This window comes from Peromyscus leucopus, chromosome 13, assembly GCF_004664715.2.
Source record: "Peromyscus leucopus breed LL Stock chromosome 13, UCI_PerLeu_2.1, whole genome shotgun sequence".
In the NCBI taxonomy this organism is placed as follows: Eukaryota; Metazoa; Chordata; class Mammalia; order Rodentia; family Cricetidae; genus Peromyscus; species Peromyscus leucopus.
In genome coordinates, this window is record NC_051074.1 from 51,989,211 (window position 1) to 52,007,540 (window position 18,330).

At 39.3% G+C, this 18,330-nt stretch overlaps 1 protein-coding gene across 1 annotated transcript in view; it reads right to left on the reverse strand.

The window, feature by feature from the left end:
* Window positions 1–18,330, reverse strand: part of Nbeal1 (neurobeachin like 1) — a 140,380-nt gene that overhangs the window by 103,958 nt on the left and 18,092 nt on the right. The window contains 1 exon segment of the mRNA XM_037210375.1: window positions 10,385–10,467. Within this exon segment, the coding sequence (XP_037066270.1) occupies window positions 10,385–10,467 (83 nt within the window).

Below are 18,330 nucleotides of genomic sequence, written 5' to 3' on the forward strand. Positions count from 1 at the left end.
AGAGCAAATGGCAACTACGTGTACTGACCGTAAATACTTTTCTTGGTAATACACACACATACTGGCTTCTGGAGGGAAAGAATTTAACTGAATGCTAAAAACTGTCTCATCAATTACAGATTTCAGATTCTAACTTCATTAGAGACAATATATTTGTTGCCTGAAATAGCAGCAGTCCATTACAAGGGCTACCTGATAAGAAGTCAATTAGGAAATCAACAAAGGGGAGGCAGCACCCAAACAGGCAGCTGACCTCCCTCACTGCATTTCGATGATACCTGCATAGGACAGAGACCTTTCCACCTCAACCTGAAAGGCCATTCAAGCACCTGAAGCCCTCTTTCTGGAAATGATTCCTCCATTTGGCTTCTCAGGACTCTTTGAAATAGAAATGTCTTCATCTGCTTCCCAAACCACTCCGTCTCTGGGATTTGATACTATCTTCATTCCTCTTAGATCTCACTCTTCTAAAAAGGTGGAACATTCTAATCAGACCATTAAGTTATTTAAAATTATGCCAGGAGATTCAGCTTATCTCAAGAGCAGTATTACCAATAGCCTTCCTAAGACTTCAGACAGCTTTTGGCCTAACACCTTCTGAGGTGATTTATCAATGCCCTTTTCTATATGAAGATCTGTTTCTTAAGGAAGAATCCCAGTCTTCCATTCAGTATGTCTCTAAGCCTAACAAAACTAATAGGCTATAAAAAATTGCAGGTTACAGAGCCTGCCTAAGGGTTATGGAGATTGTCTAAACTGCTTTTCAATGGGGAAAACAGGCAGTAATACAAACGTACATGGAGGGGCCTCATAGCCAACAACTTACTGTTTCTTTCTTTCTTTTGCATTTATTTATTTACCACATGGGAAAGTGGGCACGTGTCTTCCTATGCAGCACAGGTATAGATGTCAGAAGACCACTTGGGAAGGAAAATCACTCTTATGTGTCCACTGGTAGGGTTCCCATGTTCCAGTGAATGACTCTGCTATTATGAACATATGGGTAGCACTAACTGAAGTTATCGGATTATTTAAAAAAAAAAAAAAACCTACAAAGTTTGTAAAAGGTATGTTTTGAGGAATATATGGGAGGAACTGGAGGGAAATGAGAGTAAATATGATAGTATTTCATTTCATTGTATTTGTGCATGAAATTCTCAATAATAAAAAAAAAGTTTTAGAAAAAGCTATGCCTTGCTATCTGTATTTGGTTCTGGCAAGTCTTTGTCTTTTTTTACCCAAGATAAAATTTAGTTCTCTTAGGGCTAGAGAGATGGCTCCATCGTCAAAAGCACTTGTTGCTCTTGCAGAGGTCCTGGGTTTGATTCAAAGTATCCACACTGTGGTTCACAATCATCCTTAAATCCAGTTGTTCCAAGGGCTCCGATATCCTCTTCTGACCTCCAATAGGCACCAAGCATGTACGTGGTTCATCAACATACATACAGGCAAAACATTCATATAAAATAAAATAACTAAATCTAATTTTTAAAAACTAAAAATTAAGCTGGACGTAGTGCCACAGGACTTTAATCCCAGCACCCAGGAGGCAGAGGCAGGAGGCCTACTCCCCAGAGCAAGTTCCAGAACAGCCAGGACTACACAAAGAAACCCTGTCTCAAAGTACCAAAAAATAAAAAATTAGGTAAGATAAAAATTGCTCCTTATGAGCAGTGGTAGGGCATGTCTTTAATCCCAGTACCTGGGAGGCAGAGCTAGGCGGATCTCTGTGAGTTCAAGGCCAGCCTGGTCTACAGAGCGAGTTCCAGGGAAGGCTCCAAAGCTACACAGTGAAAACCCTATCTCAGAAAAAAAAAAAATTGTTCTTTATAAGGGCCCAAAACTATGTTCATGGCAACAGAGAAGATGAAAGTTGAGTCTATAGACTTACCCACCTCCACTACTCTGGACTTAACAGTACATACTCTTCTTCAAGGCAATGACTAAAGTCAACTACAATTGATTACGCCAGAGCTAGTTCTTTTGCCTTCATGCTGTGGAATAATCCTTCTGTACACTGTGAATATGTACAATGTACTTTCATGGGTTAATAAAAAGCTGACAGGCTGGTAGCTGGGCAGGAAGTTAGTCAGCAAAGCCAAACTGAAAATGATAGGAAGGAGGGCAAAGTCAGGAGAGACACCAGCCAGCCGCCACGCAAGAAGGACATATAAATGTGTTTATTAATTTAAATATAAGAGATGGCTAGTAACAAGCCTGAGCTATCTGCAGAGCATTTATAAGTGATTTATAAGTGAGTGATTATTTGGGACCAGGTGGTCAGGCCAACAAAACTCCACCTACACCTTAAACCTGGTTTGCTAGTTATCTCCCCAAATGCTCTAATAACTCGACTTGAAATCAAAAAAGACAAGAACTTTCAAAGGATGAGACAAAGACAGCAGTGCTAAGGTATGCTAAGCCTTGCCTTTCCATGTACTCCTTTCACAACAATGAAATAAAGACATCAGGATATTTTCCTATTTGAGATAAAGATAAATGAATGACTAACAAAAGATGTTTAAGTCAGAAAGCTATTTAATACTGAGAATAAGAATTCCATACTTGTTCATGTATCCCAGTGATGTTATATAACTAAGATGGATCTCTGTTATGCCAAAATAATACTGCCTTTGATCTATCAGAATGGTTTGTTATTAAGTGAGTCATGACGCTGAGAACACATTGGTCAGCTCCTAATGACATTTAATGGCTCTTAGGCACTATCCTTTGGTTCTGGTTGCTCTTAGGATGAACTAACAGGTGTAGACTAGCATTAACGAATATCAGATCAAAAAGTAAAAATTCTGGTTATCCTGCTAATTTACCTACGACACAACATGGCTGGAAGCTGAGTGTTTTCACTGGTGTAACTGTTTAGCTTTTGTTAGATGACCAATTCTGCCCCTGTAGAGACCAGCTACAGCTTATATCCTATCTTGTGCCTTTGCTAAGCTGCAAGCTTAAGTGGAAGCCCATGCATGGCAGGGCAATGGGGTCAACTCACTGTAGCCCAGGCCCAAGGCTGACATAGGAATGTATTACACAGAAGTCATAGGATAATAAGGTAGATTATGAAATATACTCTGAAAAATAAAGGATAAAGAAATAATAGGATAAAAGGGTAGATTACTGAATCTGCTTTTAAAAAGCAACTGCTAGTTTGAAATGTTTTACATTGCATTTTGTATATTGATACAAATTTGAGATTAATTTTGTTAGAACATACTGTACATATATTTCTACTCTTATCAAGGTATTGTACCTATACAGCTCATTTAACAATGTAATGCAAATTGCTAGTCCTTGAAAATTATTATTACCAACTATTTAGGATAATAATTAAAATGCAGGTTAGTTGTTAAGTCACCTATTACATCGAACTTGTAGTCATGTTAGGTTATGTTTTCAAGGTCAAACAGCTATATTTTATATTTTAGATAAACAGGTTATCTTTAAACACTACAGAGAGCTACAGAACATGGCATTTAAGATGTTTTAATAACATATTCTTTTTTTTTTTTTTTTATGACAATGAGACATGTCTGCTCCTGGAAGCACCAATATACTTCAGAGAAGATGATAGACATCAAAGAAACTCCAAATGGAGTTTACTTTCTTTGTGGCAAGTTAGCCACTGGGCAAGAAAGTGCCCTTGCCTCCAGTGCTGACAGTATGCTGTCCAAATGTCCAAAAAAAAAAAGACTGCCAAACCTTGCCAAGACAAGGAAGGCCCTACAGAAAATCCTGCTTCATAGATGAGTCTGTCAGATATGCTAGGCCTGTAAGCTGAAGATGGATGTCCCAACGTTACAGAGGAACCTTGGGTGACTGTCCAGGCAGCCAGCTGTTTCCCAATATTTGGGAGTCACAGGCCTTTAATCACAGCACTTAGGATTTTTTGCCTCTGCTCCCAGTACTTGAGAGGCACACACGCCTTTAATCCCAGCACTAAGAAGGAAGTGATGGCTAGGTGGAGAAAGGTATGTAAGGCATGAGGAGACAGGAACTAGAAGCTTTTTAGACTGGAGCACTTTCAGCTAGAGGCTTTCCAGCTAGAGAGCCTTTTCAGGCTGAGGAGTCCTAGAGGGAAGATGTGGCGGTGGCTTGTTCTTTTGTCTCTCTGATCTTTCAGCATCTAGGTTTTTATTAAAAGACCTTTTAACACAAGGCACCCTGAGTTGCCTAATATTCTATCTAGTATCTTACTACTCTGCTAAGCTCAAAGACCTTCTTCCCTCAAACACCTGTAAATGCATTTCCTTTGTTCTCTTGTCTTTGTTGGTCCTCCTACTCCAGCTTCCCTAGCAGCAGGAGAGCAGCCAGCATCACTAAAGGATGTTTCCCTGAAATCTGATTCAGTGTACCTATCTAGTGAATCGCAAAACAATCTTTATTACTTAAAACAGCTTTTATTCTGTCTACAGATACAGAGAATGTCATTTTGGCATATCAAAATTATTATACATATTCTTACATATATTTAGGAAACTATAAATTATATAGCTCAGGGAATTTCTCTTCATTCTAAATTACGAATTATTTTTTTTTTAAGGCAACTGTATAGAAGTACTGCTTTAAATACCTTCAGTACTTGTCAGGAGGCACTTGTATTTTTATTAAGGTTGAATATTTTATGTATATGCCTGATATTATCTCATCTATACTACATAACAAAAGCACGTTCAAGGACTAGAGAGATGAATCAGTAGGTTAAAAGGTTTTTGCCACCAAGATAAACAACCTAAGCTTGAATACCAGGACATGTTAGAAAAAAGAGAAGAGACTCCTGTAAACTGTCCTCTAGCCTACACACATGCAAAATGTGCCACACTCATACACATACAAACACAAGCCAGTAAATAAATGATTTTTAAAAAGCCATTGTTAAGGGACTAGAGAGATGGCTCAGCAGTTAAGAGCACTGGTTGCTCTTCCAGAGGACCTGAGTTCAATTCCCAGCACCCACATGGCAGCTCACAACCATCTGTAACTCCAGTTCCAGGGGACCTGATGCACATGGCAAAACACTAATGCACATAAAACAAAAATAAATTTTTTTTTTAAAAAAAATCCTTCTTAATAAAAAACAAAGCAGGCTCAACCTATGTTGGACACTATCACCCCTTGTGGTAAATGTAAAGTCTCAAACCAAGGACAACTGGCTGAGGAGCCTGTTTAACATACTAAGGCAGAGCTGGCCACCAGGTTCTCCCAACATCCCTCAGTCCTACTTGTTTCAAGGACTGGCATACCCTACCTCCTACCCTAAACTTCTCCAGCCTACCTACCCTAAACTTTTCTAGCTGGGCTGCCCTTCTTCCAGATGTTCTTCCCTATATAATCCACCCATTTCGGTTAAGCTGGTCCTCTGCTGTCTACCCTTTACTCTCCTGGCTCTCCCCCCTCCCTTCCCCTCTCTCCCTACAAGACAGCTCAGTTTCGTTCACTCTGGACCTTCCAGATGCTTCTGACTGTTCTCTCTCCCTTTCATCTACAATAAACCTTCTCACCCACCTACCCTAGAAGCAGTCATGCCCTTCCTTTTCATTTTGCTTCATTCAGTGAATACTTTTGGAAGTGGATCTCTAGATCTTTCAGTAGAAAATAATCTTAACAGTACTTGGATTAAGTGGTTGGAGCCTGTGTGTGTGTTTACTGCTGTCTTAATTTCTTTTCTCCTCTTCTTTTCACTCAACCCACCCTCAAATAGTCCTGCAGCAGTCTTAATTCCTTTCGGGATCCCCTTGTCCTCTGAGGCCTGAAAGTCACTAAGAGTAGAGACCTTAAACCCTTCTACATCCCATTTCAACCACAACCAGATGGATTAGCCCGATGTTACTCTCCTAGACGATCTTAGGGCCTCAACTCTTGGTGTGTGTATAGGGGGAGGGGTTGTTGGCTAATTAGGCATTAGGAGACAATTAGAGGACATTGAGGTTAGAAACCAATTAAACAAAGGTCTAGAACAGAAGGACTTTTAAATACTGGTAGGAAGAACGTGATCTGATTCTTATCTCTGGGCCTAGGGGTATCCTGGGGTGCCTAAAGGAACATTAATAGATAACTAAAGCTGGGTCCAAAACCTCTGAACCTTTAGAGACTTTTATGTAGAAGGAGATATTCCTGATAAAGAATAAGGACATACCATTGTTCCCTCCGAGAAGAAACCATCTAAGCAAGCCTATCAGCCACTTCAAAGTCCCCCATGAAAATCTACTTGTTTTCCAATTCAGAAAACAGTATACAGCCTTCCTAAGATGCAGACTGGCACAGCAGGCCTCTTCGGCCATTACCCACTCTGCACTAAACTCTCCATCTCTTCTGTACTATACTATGTGTCTTACCTTTCTAGATGGAGATCACAAGGACTGTCAAGACAAGGAATCCAGGCCAAGATCCCAGTGACAGTATGACTTACTGACTTCATTAGCCATTTCAGCTCAAGTCAGAAGGAAGGACAGAATTATACCAGTAAGACATTACCATTTTCAACTGAAGAGACAGAGAAACTGGAAGGAATGTAGGTAAACTGCAGTATATCTTCAATTTTAAGGATCACACCACAGTTTCAGTGGGTCAGGACGATCTACTCAGAGCCTCAGGGGCAGGACTGTGCTCACAAAGACAAGCACATGTGTGGTGACTCAGAGAAAGCAGAAAGTGCAAATCCCTATATAAAAAAAATGTTTTAACTAATGACAGTCAATGTTGGAGAGGATGTGGAGCAAAGGGAACACTCCTCCTCTGTTGGTGGGAATGCAAGCTTGTACAACCACTGTGGAAATCAGTATGGCGGTTTCTCAGAAAATTAGGAATTGAACTACCTCAAGACCCAACCATACCACTCTTGGGCATATACCATATGCTGATTCATACCATAAAAATACATGCTCAACTATGTTCATAGCAGCATTATTTGTAATAGCCAGAACCTGGAAACAACCTAGATGCCCGTCAACTGAAGAATAGATTAAGAAAATGTGGTACATATACACAATGGAGTACTACTCAGCAGAGAAAAACAATGAAAGCATGAAATTTGCAGGCAAATGGATGAAACTAGAAAAAATCATCCTAAGTGAGGCAACCCAAACCCAGAAGGATAAACATGGTATGTACTCACTCATAAGTGGATTCTAGATATAAAATAAAGAACAATCAGACTACATCCCACAGGAAAAATTAATTAATTAATTAAAAGAAGTGAGGTGGAGACAGAAAAAAAATGTTTTAAAGGCCAGCAGGAAGACTCAGCCAGTAAAGGCTCCTGCCATGCAAAACTGGTGACCTGAGTTCTATCCCCGAGACCTATGCAAAAGTAGAAGGAAAGAACTAACTCCACAAAGTTGGTCTCTAACCTCCACATGCACACCACAGCATGCATGCCCACACATGTCATACACGATACATACAATAATTATAAATAACCAAATAAACTGAATGTCTTATTATAGAGCTAGAAGGCATAGCACTAGCTCCCTAATGGAAGTGCAAAGTACTAAATCAAAGATTATTTTCAATCTTTAAGTAATGGATTTGTTATCTTTCCAGATTTTATGATAGCCTGAAACATGTCACCCCTTTCTTCCTTCCAATTTCTCCCTTTCAGAATGAGACTCTACATCCTGTTCCAGAGTCACACTATTTTGGAAGTACCTATCAAAGGCTCACCACTGAAGAGGGAACTTAACTCACTGTGAATGCACCCGAGTTTTGCTCACATCCGGTTAACATTTAGGGGAGATTTTTGATTCTAGCCTATTGAAAGCCAATACGGGAATGTGTTAAGACATTTGGACTACCAGGACAGAATGGACATATTTTGCATGTGATAAACACATTAACTTGGGGGGTGGGGCAGGGATGGAATAGTACCGACTTAACTCTCCCTCCCAAACTCAAATACTGATGCCTTAACTCACACATTCACATGACTACACTGGAGGCATGGCTTTTGAAGGGTTGATTAAAGTTAGGTAGGATCAGAAAGGGAAAATGCTCAATAGAACAAAATTGATGTTCTGAAGAGGTATCAGTCTCTCTAACATCTGAGAATACAAAAAGGACACTGCCAGCAGGCCACAAAGAAACCTCACCAAAAGCCAAATCCTGCTAGGATCTGGATCTTACAATGTCAAGCCTCCAAAACTACGAGAAAACAAACTTGTGTGTTTAAGTCAGTCTCAAGCATTCTGTTATAGCAGCCAAAACATACCAGAACAATTACCCCAATTCAAAACTACGCAAAGGGGCTGGCCAGATGGCTCAGTTCACAAAGGCACTTGCTGTCAAGCCTGAGAGTCTGAGTTCAATCCCCAAGAACTGTATGATGGAGAGAGAACCAACACCTGCAAACTGTTCTATGACCTCCACACAGGCACAATGGCATGAGTGCATGTGTGTGCACACACAAATACAGTTTTAAAACTACACAAGATATAACAACAACAAAAATTCTACAGGGGGCTGGAGAGATGGCTCAGCAGTTAACAGCACTGACTGCTCTTCCAGAGGATCCGGGTTCAATTCCCAGGACCCACGTGGCAGCTCACAACTGTCTGTAACTCCAGTTCTAGGGGATCTGACACCCTCACACAGACATACATGCAGACAAAACACTAATGCACATAAAATAAAAATAATAATTTTCAAAAATCCTACAGACTTGTAATGTGTAGGTCCTGAAAGCTAGGTTTAATTAACACATATGGACATCAGGAAAAGGGAGAACGTATGTTTTGTAGACACAACATATAAAACCCTAAGGAACACTATAAGTGTTATAGCTTAGATATGATTTTATTTAGCAAGGTCATAGAATGTAAGATCAATATATAAAAACTGTTTTTATATACTAGTAACAATAGACCATACAACCAAAAATCATTTACAAGAAAGAAACAAAGTACTTTGAGATCAATTAACAAAATACATGCACAATTTACACATGCAAAGATCTAAGACTTCTATAGGACACTGTATTTCTAAACCTGGATGGATCTCATTCCATTCTGGTCTCATAATTTTATATGAAAGACTTCAGTTGAACAGAAACACCACACTATTATACTGGCTTGTGGGTTTCCTCTTCCTTATCTTTAAAGTAAGGCCAGTTCCAAGCACAGTTTATGAGTACGTGCATTTCTCTAGGGTAAAGTCAACCACTAATGGTAGTGATACAGGGTGTGTACTATAGCTGTCTTCGCTCAGCAAACAAGGCTATTTCTGTCTTACTTTATTGCACTGGGGGCAGAAGGCACTGAAGCAAATGTGACAAATGTTAAGATTTTACATGTTCCAATAAGCAATATATTCAGGAAACAAAGTGCTCCTTTTTTATTTCGTAATTTTTTCGTTTTCTTGAAAGATGGCATTACTTTTCTTTTTTAAGACAAGGTCCTGTGTATCCCAGGTAGGCCTCAAACTTGCTATATAGCCAAGGATGACCTGATCCTCCTGCCTCTAACTCTCAAGTGTTTAGACTACAGGCATGCGCCACCATCCCCACTCATGCAGTTATGAATGAAACCTAGTGCATGACAGGTGAGCATCCTACCAACTGAACTATATTCCTACACAATCTTTACTTCCATATTTAGTCATCTTTATTTTGGGTATATGTTTACCTACATGTATGTATGTGCACCATGTATCCGCAGAGCCCAGGGAGGCCAGAAAAGGAACAGGGATTACAGGCAGTTATGAGCAGCATATGGTCCTCAACAAAACCAGCAACCGCTCTTAACTACTGTGCCATCTACCCAGCCCCCAGCACAATCATTTTTATAAGAGTGAAAACTAGCCATGTATGGTGGCATGTGCCTATAATGCCAGCACTCAGGATGAGATCAAGTCATCCTCAGCTACAGCAAGTTTGAGGTCAGGCTAAGAGACATGAAACCCTACCTCAATATAAAAACAACAGTGAGGGAGAAATCAGAACTTTATATACAGCCATGCACATATAGAGTAGTCATGTCTCTTAATGGTTTGACTGCAAACTGGTTTGTTTTCTGGTTCTAAGAATCAAACAGAAGGTTTGGTGCATGCTACATGTTCTCTGGATATCTCTCAAGATTTCTGTTTTTAACAAAAATTATAAAGTTCTAAAATATGCAATCTTTAAAATGCTCAGCTCACCAAAACAACAGATCAGCTCTTCTTAAAAAGAAAATCATGGAGATTAAAAAATTGATTAAAAAATTAATCAAACCAAGAAACATAAGCACAACCAAACACAAATTAACTAACCCGGTGGTTTTGTTCTTTAGCACAAATCTTACAAACTCACAAACTAAATTCAGGTCAGAATCAGAGTAAGAAAACAGACAGTAGTCAGAGTTGATCAAATCAAAGTCAAGTGAATTAAACTGTTACTTACGATAAAAAAAAGGAACAAACTCCACTGTGAGAGAAGCCGGTTTGTATTTCTGTCTGCTCTTTTCCACGGAACTAAGGATTCGTCTAGCATTAAAAAAAAGAAGTCAGTAACAAATTATAGCATGAGCAAGTAGAGGAGGCACAATTGAAAAGACCATTTTAAAACAAATTTAACATTCTGATTTTGGTTTGTACACTGGAAAAACAACTTCAGGACTGGGACAATGTTCAAAGTTGAAACAACCTAAGTGTTTACCAATTAGAGAATACTTTCTTTTTTTTTTTTTTTTTTTTTTTTTTTTGGTTTTTCGAGACAAGGTTTCTCTTGTGTAGCTTTGCGCCTCTCCTGGAACTCACTTGGTAGCCCAGGCTGGCCTCGAACTCACAGAGATCCGCCTGGCTCTGCCTCCCGAGTGCTGGGATTAAAGGCGTGCGCCACCACCGCCCGGCGAGAATACTTTCTACTATGCATTGTGGTAGCCAAGTTAAGTCTCCAAATAACTGGGAATAAGAAGAAGCCAGCATTTAAATTTCCAGTCTGCAGAAGCATTTGCATGGCAGTCCTGGGGAAGTGATAGCTGAGACGACGACAGTATTCCTCGGAAACCACAAAAGCTGGCGACTGGCCTGCGCCTTGCTAAGCAGACACAATGGTCCAGACCTTTAAGTTCCCTCATTTTAAGGATGCAGATCCAGTATAGGAATGAGATTATCTTTTAATGAAAATTCCAGGAGTTTTCATGGATATTTTCTATAAACTTTAACAAGGCCAATACAAAGTGTACAGGCTTTTACTAAGAACATTTCAGTGATTTCAGTTCAACACAAAATAAAATTGCTTAGATAGCCACGGGGATAAAAATATTGGAGAATTAAGCCTATTAAAACCAATAATACTTTCAAATAGTGGAATGGTGAAAATTAAGAACTATAATTAAAATAAAAATTAGAGATTTTTATCATGCCCTGAAAAGTATATTTAATATTATTAAAAACAACGTAAGTGGAAAATATCTGAAACTACCTAGAAATTCTGTATATCTATATGCTACAGGTATACACTAGTCTTTCCCCTACTAATAGAAAGTTCTTATTTTTGATTTTGCTTGGTGCTTTCTCAAAAGTAGGTTTGGACTATGTATTCACAGCTGAACTACTAACTACCACAGAAACAATGATGTCTTTTTCAGGGTATCATGTGTGAAGTTCTCACCGATGTTAATTTTGGTTACCCAGTCAGCTTTATTAAATATTGTCCAGTATACATTATTAATTTTTCATTTACAATAAGTAATTTTTAGAAAGGCATTTTAAAATATTTACATATTATACTACTAATTGGAACTTGCCTCTAGACTTATCATCCATTAGTGATCTGTGAGTAATACAATCTTTACTATGATACATAAATCAAAATGCTGATTTGATTCTTTCACCTCCAACAAATCTTCTCTATTTATTAATTGACACTTCACAATCTACTACTAAGAATTTAATTTCTCCTTTACTTAGCTACTTAGCATGGGTATGAACTCATAAATTCTTTTTTTTCTTAATAGTTTATTATTCTTTTCTGTGATTATTTTTGTGCATATATTGTCACATTTGGCAAATAGAGCCTAGGGCACAACTAAACAACTTTTTTTTTCTCCATGGACAGGTAATGATACCTATAAACTTACAGTAGAAATGAAACTATAACTATTAACTATAATTAGCTATACCTATTAAATGTAACAATACCTATTAAAGTTACAGTAGAATGAACTAATAAACATTTGAATATACAACTGAATAAACAAACAAACATTTGTATGCCCCCTCCCCCAACCTGGTGCTAGGATGGAATCTGGTCTCTAGGGAACAGCAGGCAAAGCATTTTACCACTGAGCTACACCTTAAACTGGTTTTTTGTTTTTTTTTTTTTTCAAAACAGGGTTTCTCTGTGTAGCTTTGTGTCTTTCCTGGATCTCGCTCTGTAGACCAGGCTGGCCTCAAATTCACAAAGATCTGCCTGCCTCTGCCTCTCAAGTGCTGGGATTAAAGGCATGCGCCACCACCGCCCAGCCCCTTAAACTGGTATTTTAAGGGGAGGTTTTATATTCTTTTTTTTTTTTTTTTTTTTTTTTTTTTTTTTTTTTTTCGAGACAGGGTTTCTCTTGTGTAGCTTTGCACCTGTCCTGGAACTCACTTGGTAGTCCAGGCTGGCCTTGAACTCACAGAGATCCACCTGGCTCTGCCTCCCGAGTGCTGGGATTAAAGGCGTGCGCCACTACCACCCGGCTTGTTTTATTCTTATACTTTAGTTCCACTGAGTTACTATTTAAGATTCTCCAAGTACAATCAAAATAAAACTAGCAGATTAATAAAATCAAATTCCATGAAATAGGAATTTCATTACATCAAGTAAAAACTCCATAACTGTGCTACTTTAACTTACATTTGTTCTCCTGACTCTTCCAGTAAGTGATATACAGACTATAAACCTCCGTTTCATTTCACAACCAGTTTAAAGAAAAAATGTAAGCTACTGAGTCCTCTGTATAGGTCCTCCATAATGTTTTTTCTTGTAAGTCTGTGCCTGAATCTCTCGATCAAAGTCAAAGACACTGAAGTCTGAATCCCTTCCTTTGTCACTTGCCACCGAGACAGCTCTGGCATATCAGAGAGACTGCAAAGACAGCTCCAAGCCTAATTCCCGATGAAATACCATACACACTTCTGTCACAAGTGTCTGCTTTTCTTCTCTGTGTGGCCACCTTCCATGTGCACAACTTCCATCACGTGCTACATGACATCATGCTTTTTAAAACTTCCCTTTGTTCCAGATTTCAAAAATGGGCAGACAGTGGTGGCACAGGCCTTCAATCCCAGCACTCGAGAGGCAGAAACAGGTGGATCCCTGAGTTCAAGGCCAGCCTGATCTACAGAGTGAGTTCCAGGACAGCCAGGGATAACAGAGAAACCCCGTATCAAAAACAAAGATTTCAAAAATTGTTTGTTTCTAACAACTGCTTCACTTTGTTTTAGTTTTTTTTAAGCTTTTTTAAAGCATTTTTAAAGGTTTATTTATTTATTTATTTATTACGTATACAATGTTCTGTCTGTGTGTATGTCTGCAGACCAGAAGAAGGCACCAGATCTCATTACAGATGGTGTGAGCCACCATGTGGTTGCTGGGAATTAAACTCAGGACCTCTGGAAGAGCAGCCAGACAGTGCTCTTAACCTCTCCAGCCCTTGTTTTAGTTTTGTTTTGTTTTCTGGAGCTGAGGACCGAACTCAGGGCCTTGCGCTTACTAGGCAAGTGCTCTACCACTGAGCTTTATAAATCCCCAACCTTTGTTTTAGTTTTTTTATCAGAGCTACCTTTATACACATCTTGTCTGCTTTTATCATGCTTAAATTCTTTTTGCTCTGATTTTAAGGATTTCTTTTAAAAGCCTCTGTCATATTCAGACTGACTGACAGTTCTTGCTTTATCTGCTTTGGTGCCTATAAAGAAAAAAATCAATGTCACCGTTTCAAAACTTAATAGACTTCCTTAGATTTCATTGCCGAATGTAAAAAGTGGGAGAAAGAGATACCATTTCTTTGTAAACTTTCTAGCATACAAATCAAGGTAGAGGAAAACTGAGTCATTGGAACTAAAATGATAAATTACTATAAAGCCTGCAATTGAAGAAGTGTTATGTGTCCCTGTGCATACTTAAAAGAGTCTTGAGAGACTTGTACAAAGGCAAGAAGAAGTCATGGTTGCTTGCCAAATTACTGCTATTTCCACAGTCCTCCTACTCATGTGGCAGAGCTGAATGTGGTCCCTTGTGGTCGGGTTCAGAATGAAAACGATGTGGTATGTAGCATGACCCCAAAAAGATAATTAAATGGACAATGTAAGAGTTCCGCCACTTCCTTTTCCTCTTTCTCACTGTAACTAACAACACTTAAGACGCTGGCTGTCCTGTGGGACTTGACTGACAAAGATTAATAGGCGTTCCTATCTACACACACAATACAGATGGAAAATTTTCTTCAAAAACAGGGAAAGGTGTGAAGAGATGCCGCAGCAATTAAGAGCATGCAACACTATTCCAGATGACCAGTGTTCCACTCCTAATAACCCATGTCAGGAGACTGACACATGTGACCCCAGGGATCCAAAGCCTCTTTCCTGAGGGCATATATATATATATATATATATATATATATATATATATATATATATATATATATACACATACACACACACATGGCAAATATATCTTTTAAATCTTTTTTTTCCTTAAATATAAGACAGCTGGGCAGTGATGCTGCACACCTTTAATCCCAGCACTTGGGAGGTAGAGGCAGGCAGATCTCTGTGAATTTGAGGCTAGCTTGGTCTAAAAAAATGAGTTTCAGGACAGCCAAGACTACACAGAGAAATCCTGTCTCAAAAAAACAAAACAAAACAAAAAAGACAGACAGCATGAACAAGAAATACACTGTTGTTATGCTAAGGGCCTTATTTGATACTACAGCATAATTTAGCCTATCCTGAGAGACACAAAAATCTTTACAGAAGGAAAATTCAAAGAGATTATTCCTAGAAAAACAGACATATTAAAGTTCAATAGAAGAACATAGGAAGTCCGTAGTTCCTTCCCCCTGCTACTTAGTCAAAATGTCTTGGCATAATGTGATTAATTTCTAACTTGGATGGTGTTTTTAGATGAGATTATTTGGTAAGTTTGTGAACTCTGAGTAAAATGTATTTTCTTCCATGAGATGAGCATCTCTCATTGAATCAGCTGACAATCTGAATAGAAGACAAAGATTAACCCTCTGAGCACCAGAGAATTCTCTAGTGGACTGTCTTGGAATTTCATCTGCAGCTTTGGCTTTCCTAAGCCTCTACCTGTCTGTCACTCCTCAGGCTGTACCAATGGTTAACTCAGAGGCTGCTCACTCACGCATCAGACTTGGACTTGCCCGTTTTCCTATTATGTGAGCCAATTTTTTATGAAAATTCATTGCTTCCTTGCTCAACAGACATATTGGCACCTACACTTGGTTAGGGGGGCTGTCTGTCCCACACTTAAGGCAGAAGATGGTAGCCCCAAAGATGAATAAGTCTCTGGAGTCAATCAACTCTAGACTCCAATTTGTTATGAAAAGTGGAATCTACATGCCATTATATGGGCAGATTCTGAAAATGACAGGACCAAGAACAATTAGTTATCCTCACCAACTGCCCAGCTTTAAGGAAATCTAAAATAGAATAACATGAATGTTGGCCAAAACTGTGCCCATCACTACAAGAGCAGTAATACTGAACTGGGCTCAGCATGCAGAAACTACTACAGAGTATAGAGTTAACACATGGTCCTTCAGTGACCCAAGTGATTTTGATATTACTAGAAGCATGCCAGACAGACTGGTGAAAAGTAAACCAGGAAAGGTTTTCTTTGATAAGACTAGGAAGAGGCCGGGCGGTGGTGGCGCACGCCTTTAATCCCAGCACTCGGGAGGCAGAGGCAGGCGGATCTCTGTGAGTTCGAGGCCAGCCTGGTCTCCAAAGTGAGTTCCAGGAAAGGCGCAAAGCTACACAGAGAAACCCTGTCTCAAAAAACCAAAAAAAAAAAAAAAAAAAAAAAAAGACTAGGAAGAGTTTGCTAGTTTTTTTAAAAAGTTTGATTAAAAAAAAAAATCAAATTCCTACAGGCATATATTTTATACATCCTATTAATTCTGTTTCTCTGGAACTTTACCTTACCCAAAATATAAAGTAAATAAAGGAAGAACGGCCGGGTGGCAGTGGCACACACCTGTAATCCCAGCACTCAGGAGGCAGACCAGGCGGATCTCTGTGAGTTCGAGGCCAGCCTGGTCTACAGAGTGAGATCCAGGACAGGCACCAAAACTACACAGAGAAACCCTGTCTCAAAAAACAAAACAAAACAAAATAGAAGGGTGAGTGAGGACTCAGCAGTTAAAAACGCCTGGTGCTCTTCCAGAGGACTGGGGTGATTCCCAGCACACAAGGGTGGCTCACAAGGATGATCTAGAACTCCAGTTCCAAGGGATCCAACGCCCTCTCTGGCCTCCATAAATACTGCATGCATGGAGTACAGACACGCATGCAAGCACAACCCACACACATAAAACTTCTTAAACGCAATAAAAAGTATGAGGACAAAACTCTCCTATTAAATAACTGGAGTACACACTGTTGAAGATTTATGGTGACTGTGAATTCGATGAGATATAAAATTATCTTGAAGATCCATCTCTGGGCATGCCAATGGGGGATGTTCTAGACAGGCTGAGAAGGAAGCCCACCCCCCCAACTACCAGACTGACTCAAAGCGGGAGAGCAAGCTGAGCACTGGCATCTCCAGTTCTGCTTCATGCCGCAGGCACAATGGGACTACCTGCCTCAAGCTCCTGCCACCATGTTTCCCTGCCGTGATGAACTACACCCTCACACTGTGAGTCTACTACCCTCCTCCTCTACTTTCCTAGGTCAGATACTTTGTCAAGGCAGAGACACATAACTAAAACAAGGCTACTCTTCTTTCTCTAGTTTATATCTTGGTATAGAGGCTTGCTTTTTCTTAAGGATGAATTTTTTTAAGATTTGTTTGTTTGTTTGTTTATTATGTATAGTGTTCTGCCTGCATGTATGCCTGCAGGCCAGAAGAGGACACCAGATCTCATTACAGATGGTTGTGAGCCACCATGTGGCTGCTGGGATTGAACTCAGGACCTCTGGAAGAGCAGATAGTGCTCTTAACCTCTGCTCTTAACCTCTGAGCATCTCTCCAGCCCAAGGATGAATTTTAAAGAGGATTACATATACATTTATGGTTTGGAATATGACCTTTAGAAATGTGTGTGTGTGTGTGTGTGTGTGTGTAGCAGAATAAGTCAAACTAACATTCATAAATTGCCTCATATTACTCTCTTAGCCATTCTCAAGAATACACTGTTAATAGCTGTAGTAACCACAGGTGTAGTTGCCAGCCAATCTCTTAAATTTATTCCCCTGAGATTTTGTATCCTTTGTACATTTTTCCCAATCCTATCAGGAATACACACACACACACACACACACACACACACACAGGTTTTTTTTTTCCCTTTTTGTACTTCATTGACAATTTCATACAAATTTTCATAAAAATAATATTTGACATGAGAGCATGTATGAAAATTGGAAACATTTTTCCAGTACTTGATATTTTGACATCTATACAAGATCAGCTGTTTGCTCACAAATTCAGTCATACATTTTAGCATTAGAACACAAATACACACTGCAGTAGAAATTTTCATTCAAATTGGTAATGAATCAACTACACCAGTCTCATGCCCATATACTTTAAAATAAATAGTGGTTTTGGGACAGGATCTAATAATATAGCCTAAGCTGGCCTCAAATTCACTATGTAGCTGAGAATAACCTGGAACTTCTGATCCTCCTGCTTCTACCTTTTCAAGTGCCAGGAAATATATCCTATAGAATACATGAAGTGAACTGTTACATCGTCTATACAAATGTTCTGCTACCATGTTACAAAATCTCAGGGGAATAAATTCAAGAGATTGGCTGGCAACTACACCTGTGGTTACTACAGCTATTAACAGTGTATTCTTGAGAATGGCTAAGAGAGTACTATGAGGCAACTTATGAATGTTAGTTCATAATGGTAGCTATTCAAAGTGCAAGTACAGGGTCTGGGGAGATGGCTCAGTTGATAATGCTCTGCTGGGCAAGTAGGAGGACCTGGGTCCAATGCCCAGCATCCACATAAAGAAGCCAGCCAATCAGCTGAGGAGATGGCTAAGGAGATAATGGACTTGTCATCAGCCTGACAACCTAAATTCAATCCCCAAACCCACATGGTGGAGAAAAACAAGTTGTCTTATAACATCCACATGTGTACCCAGATTCATACACACAAAT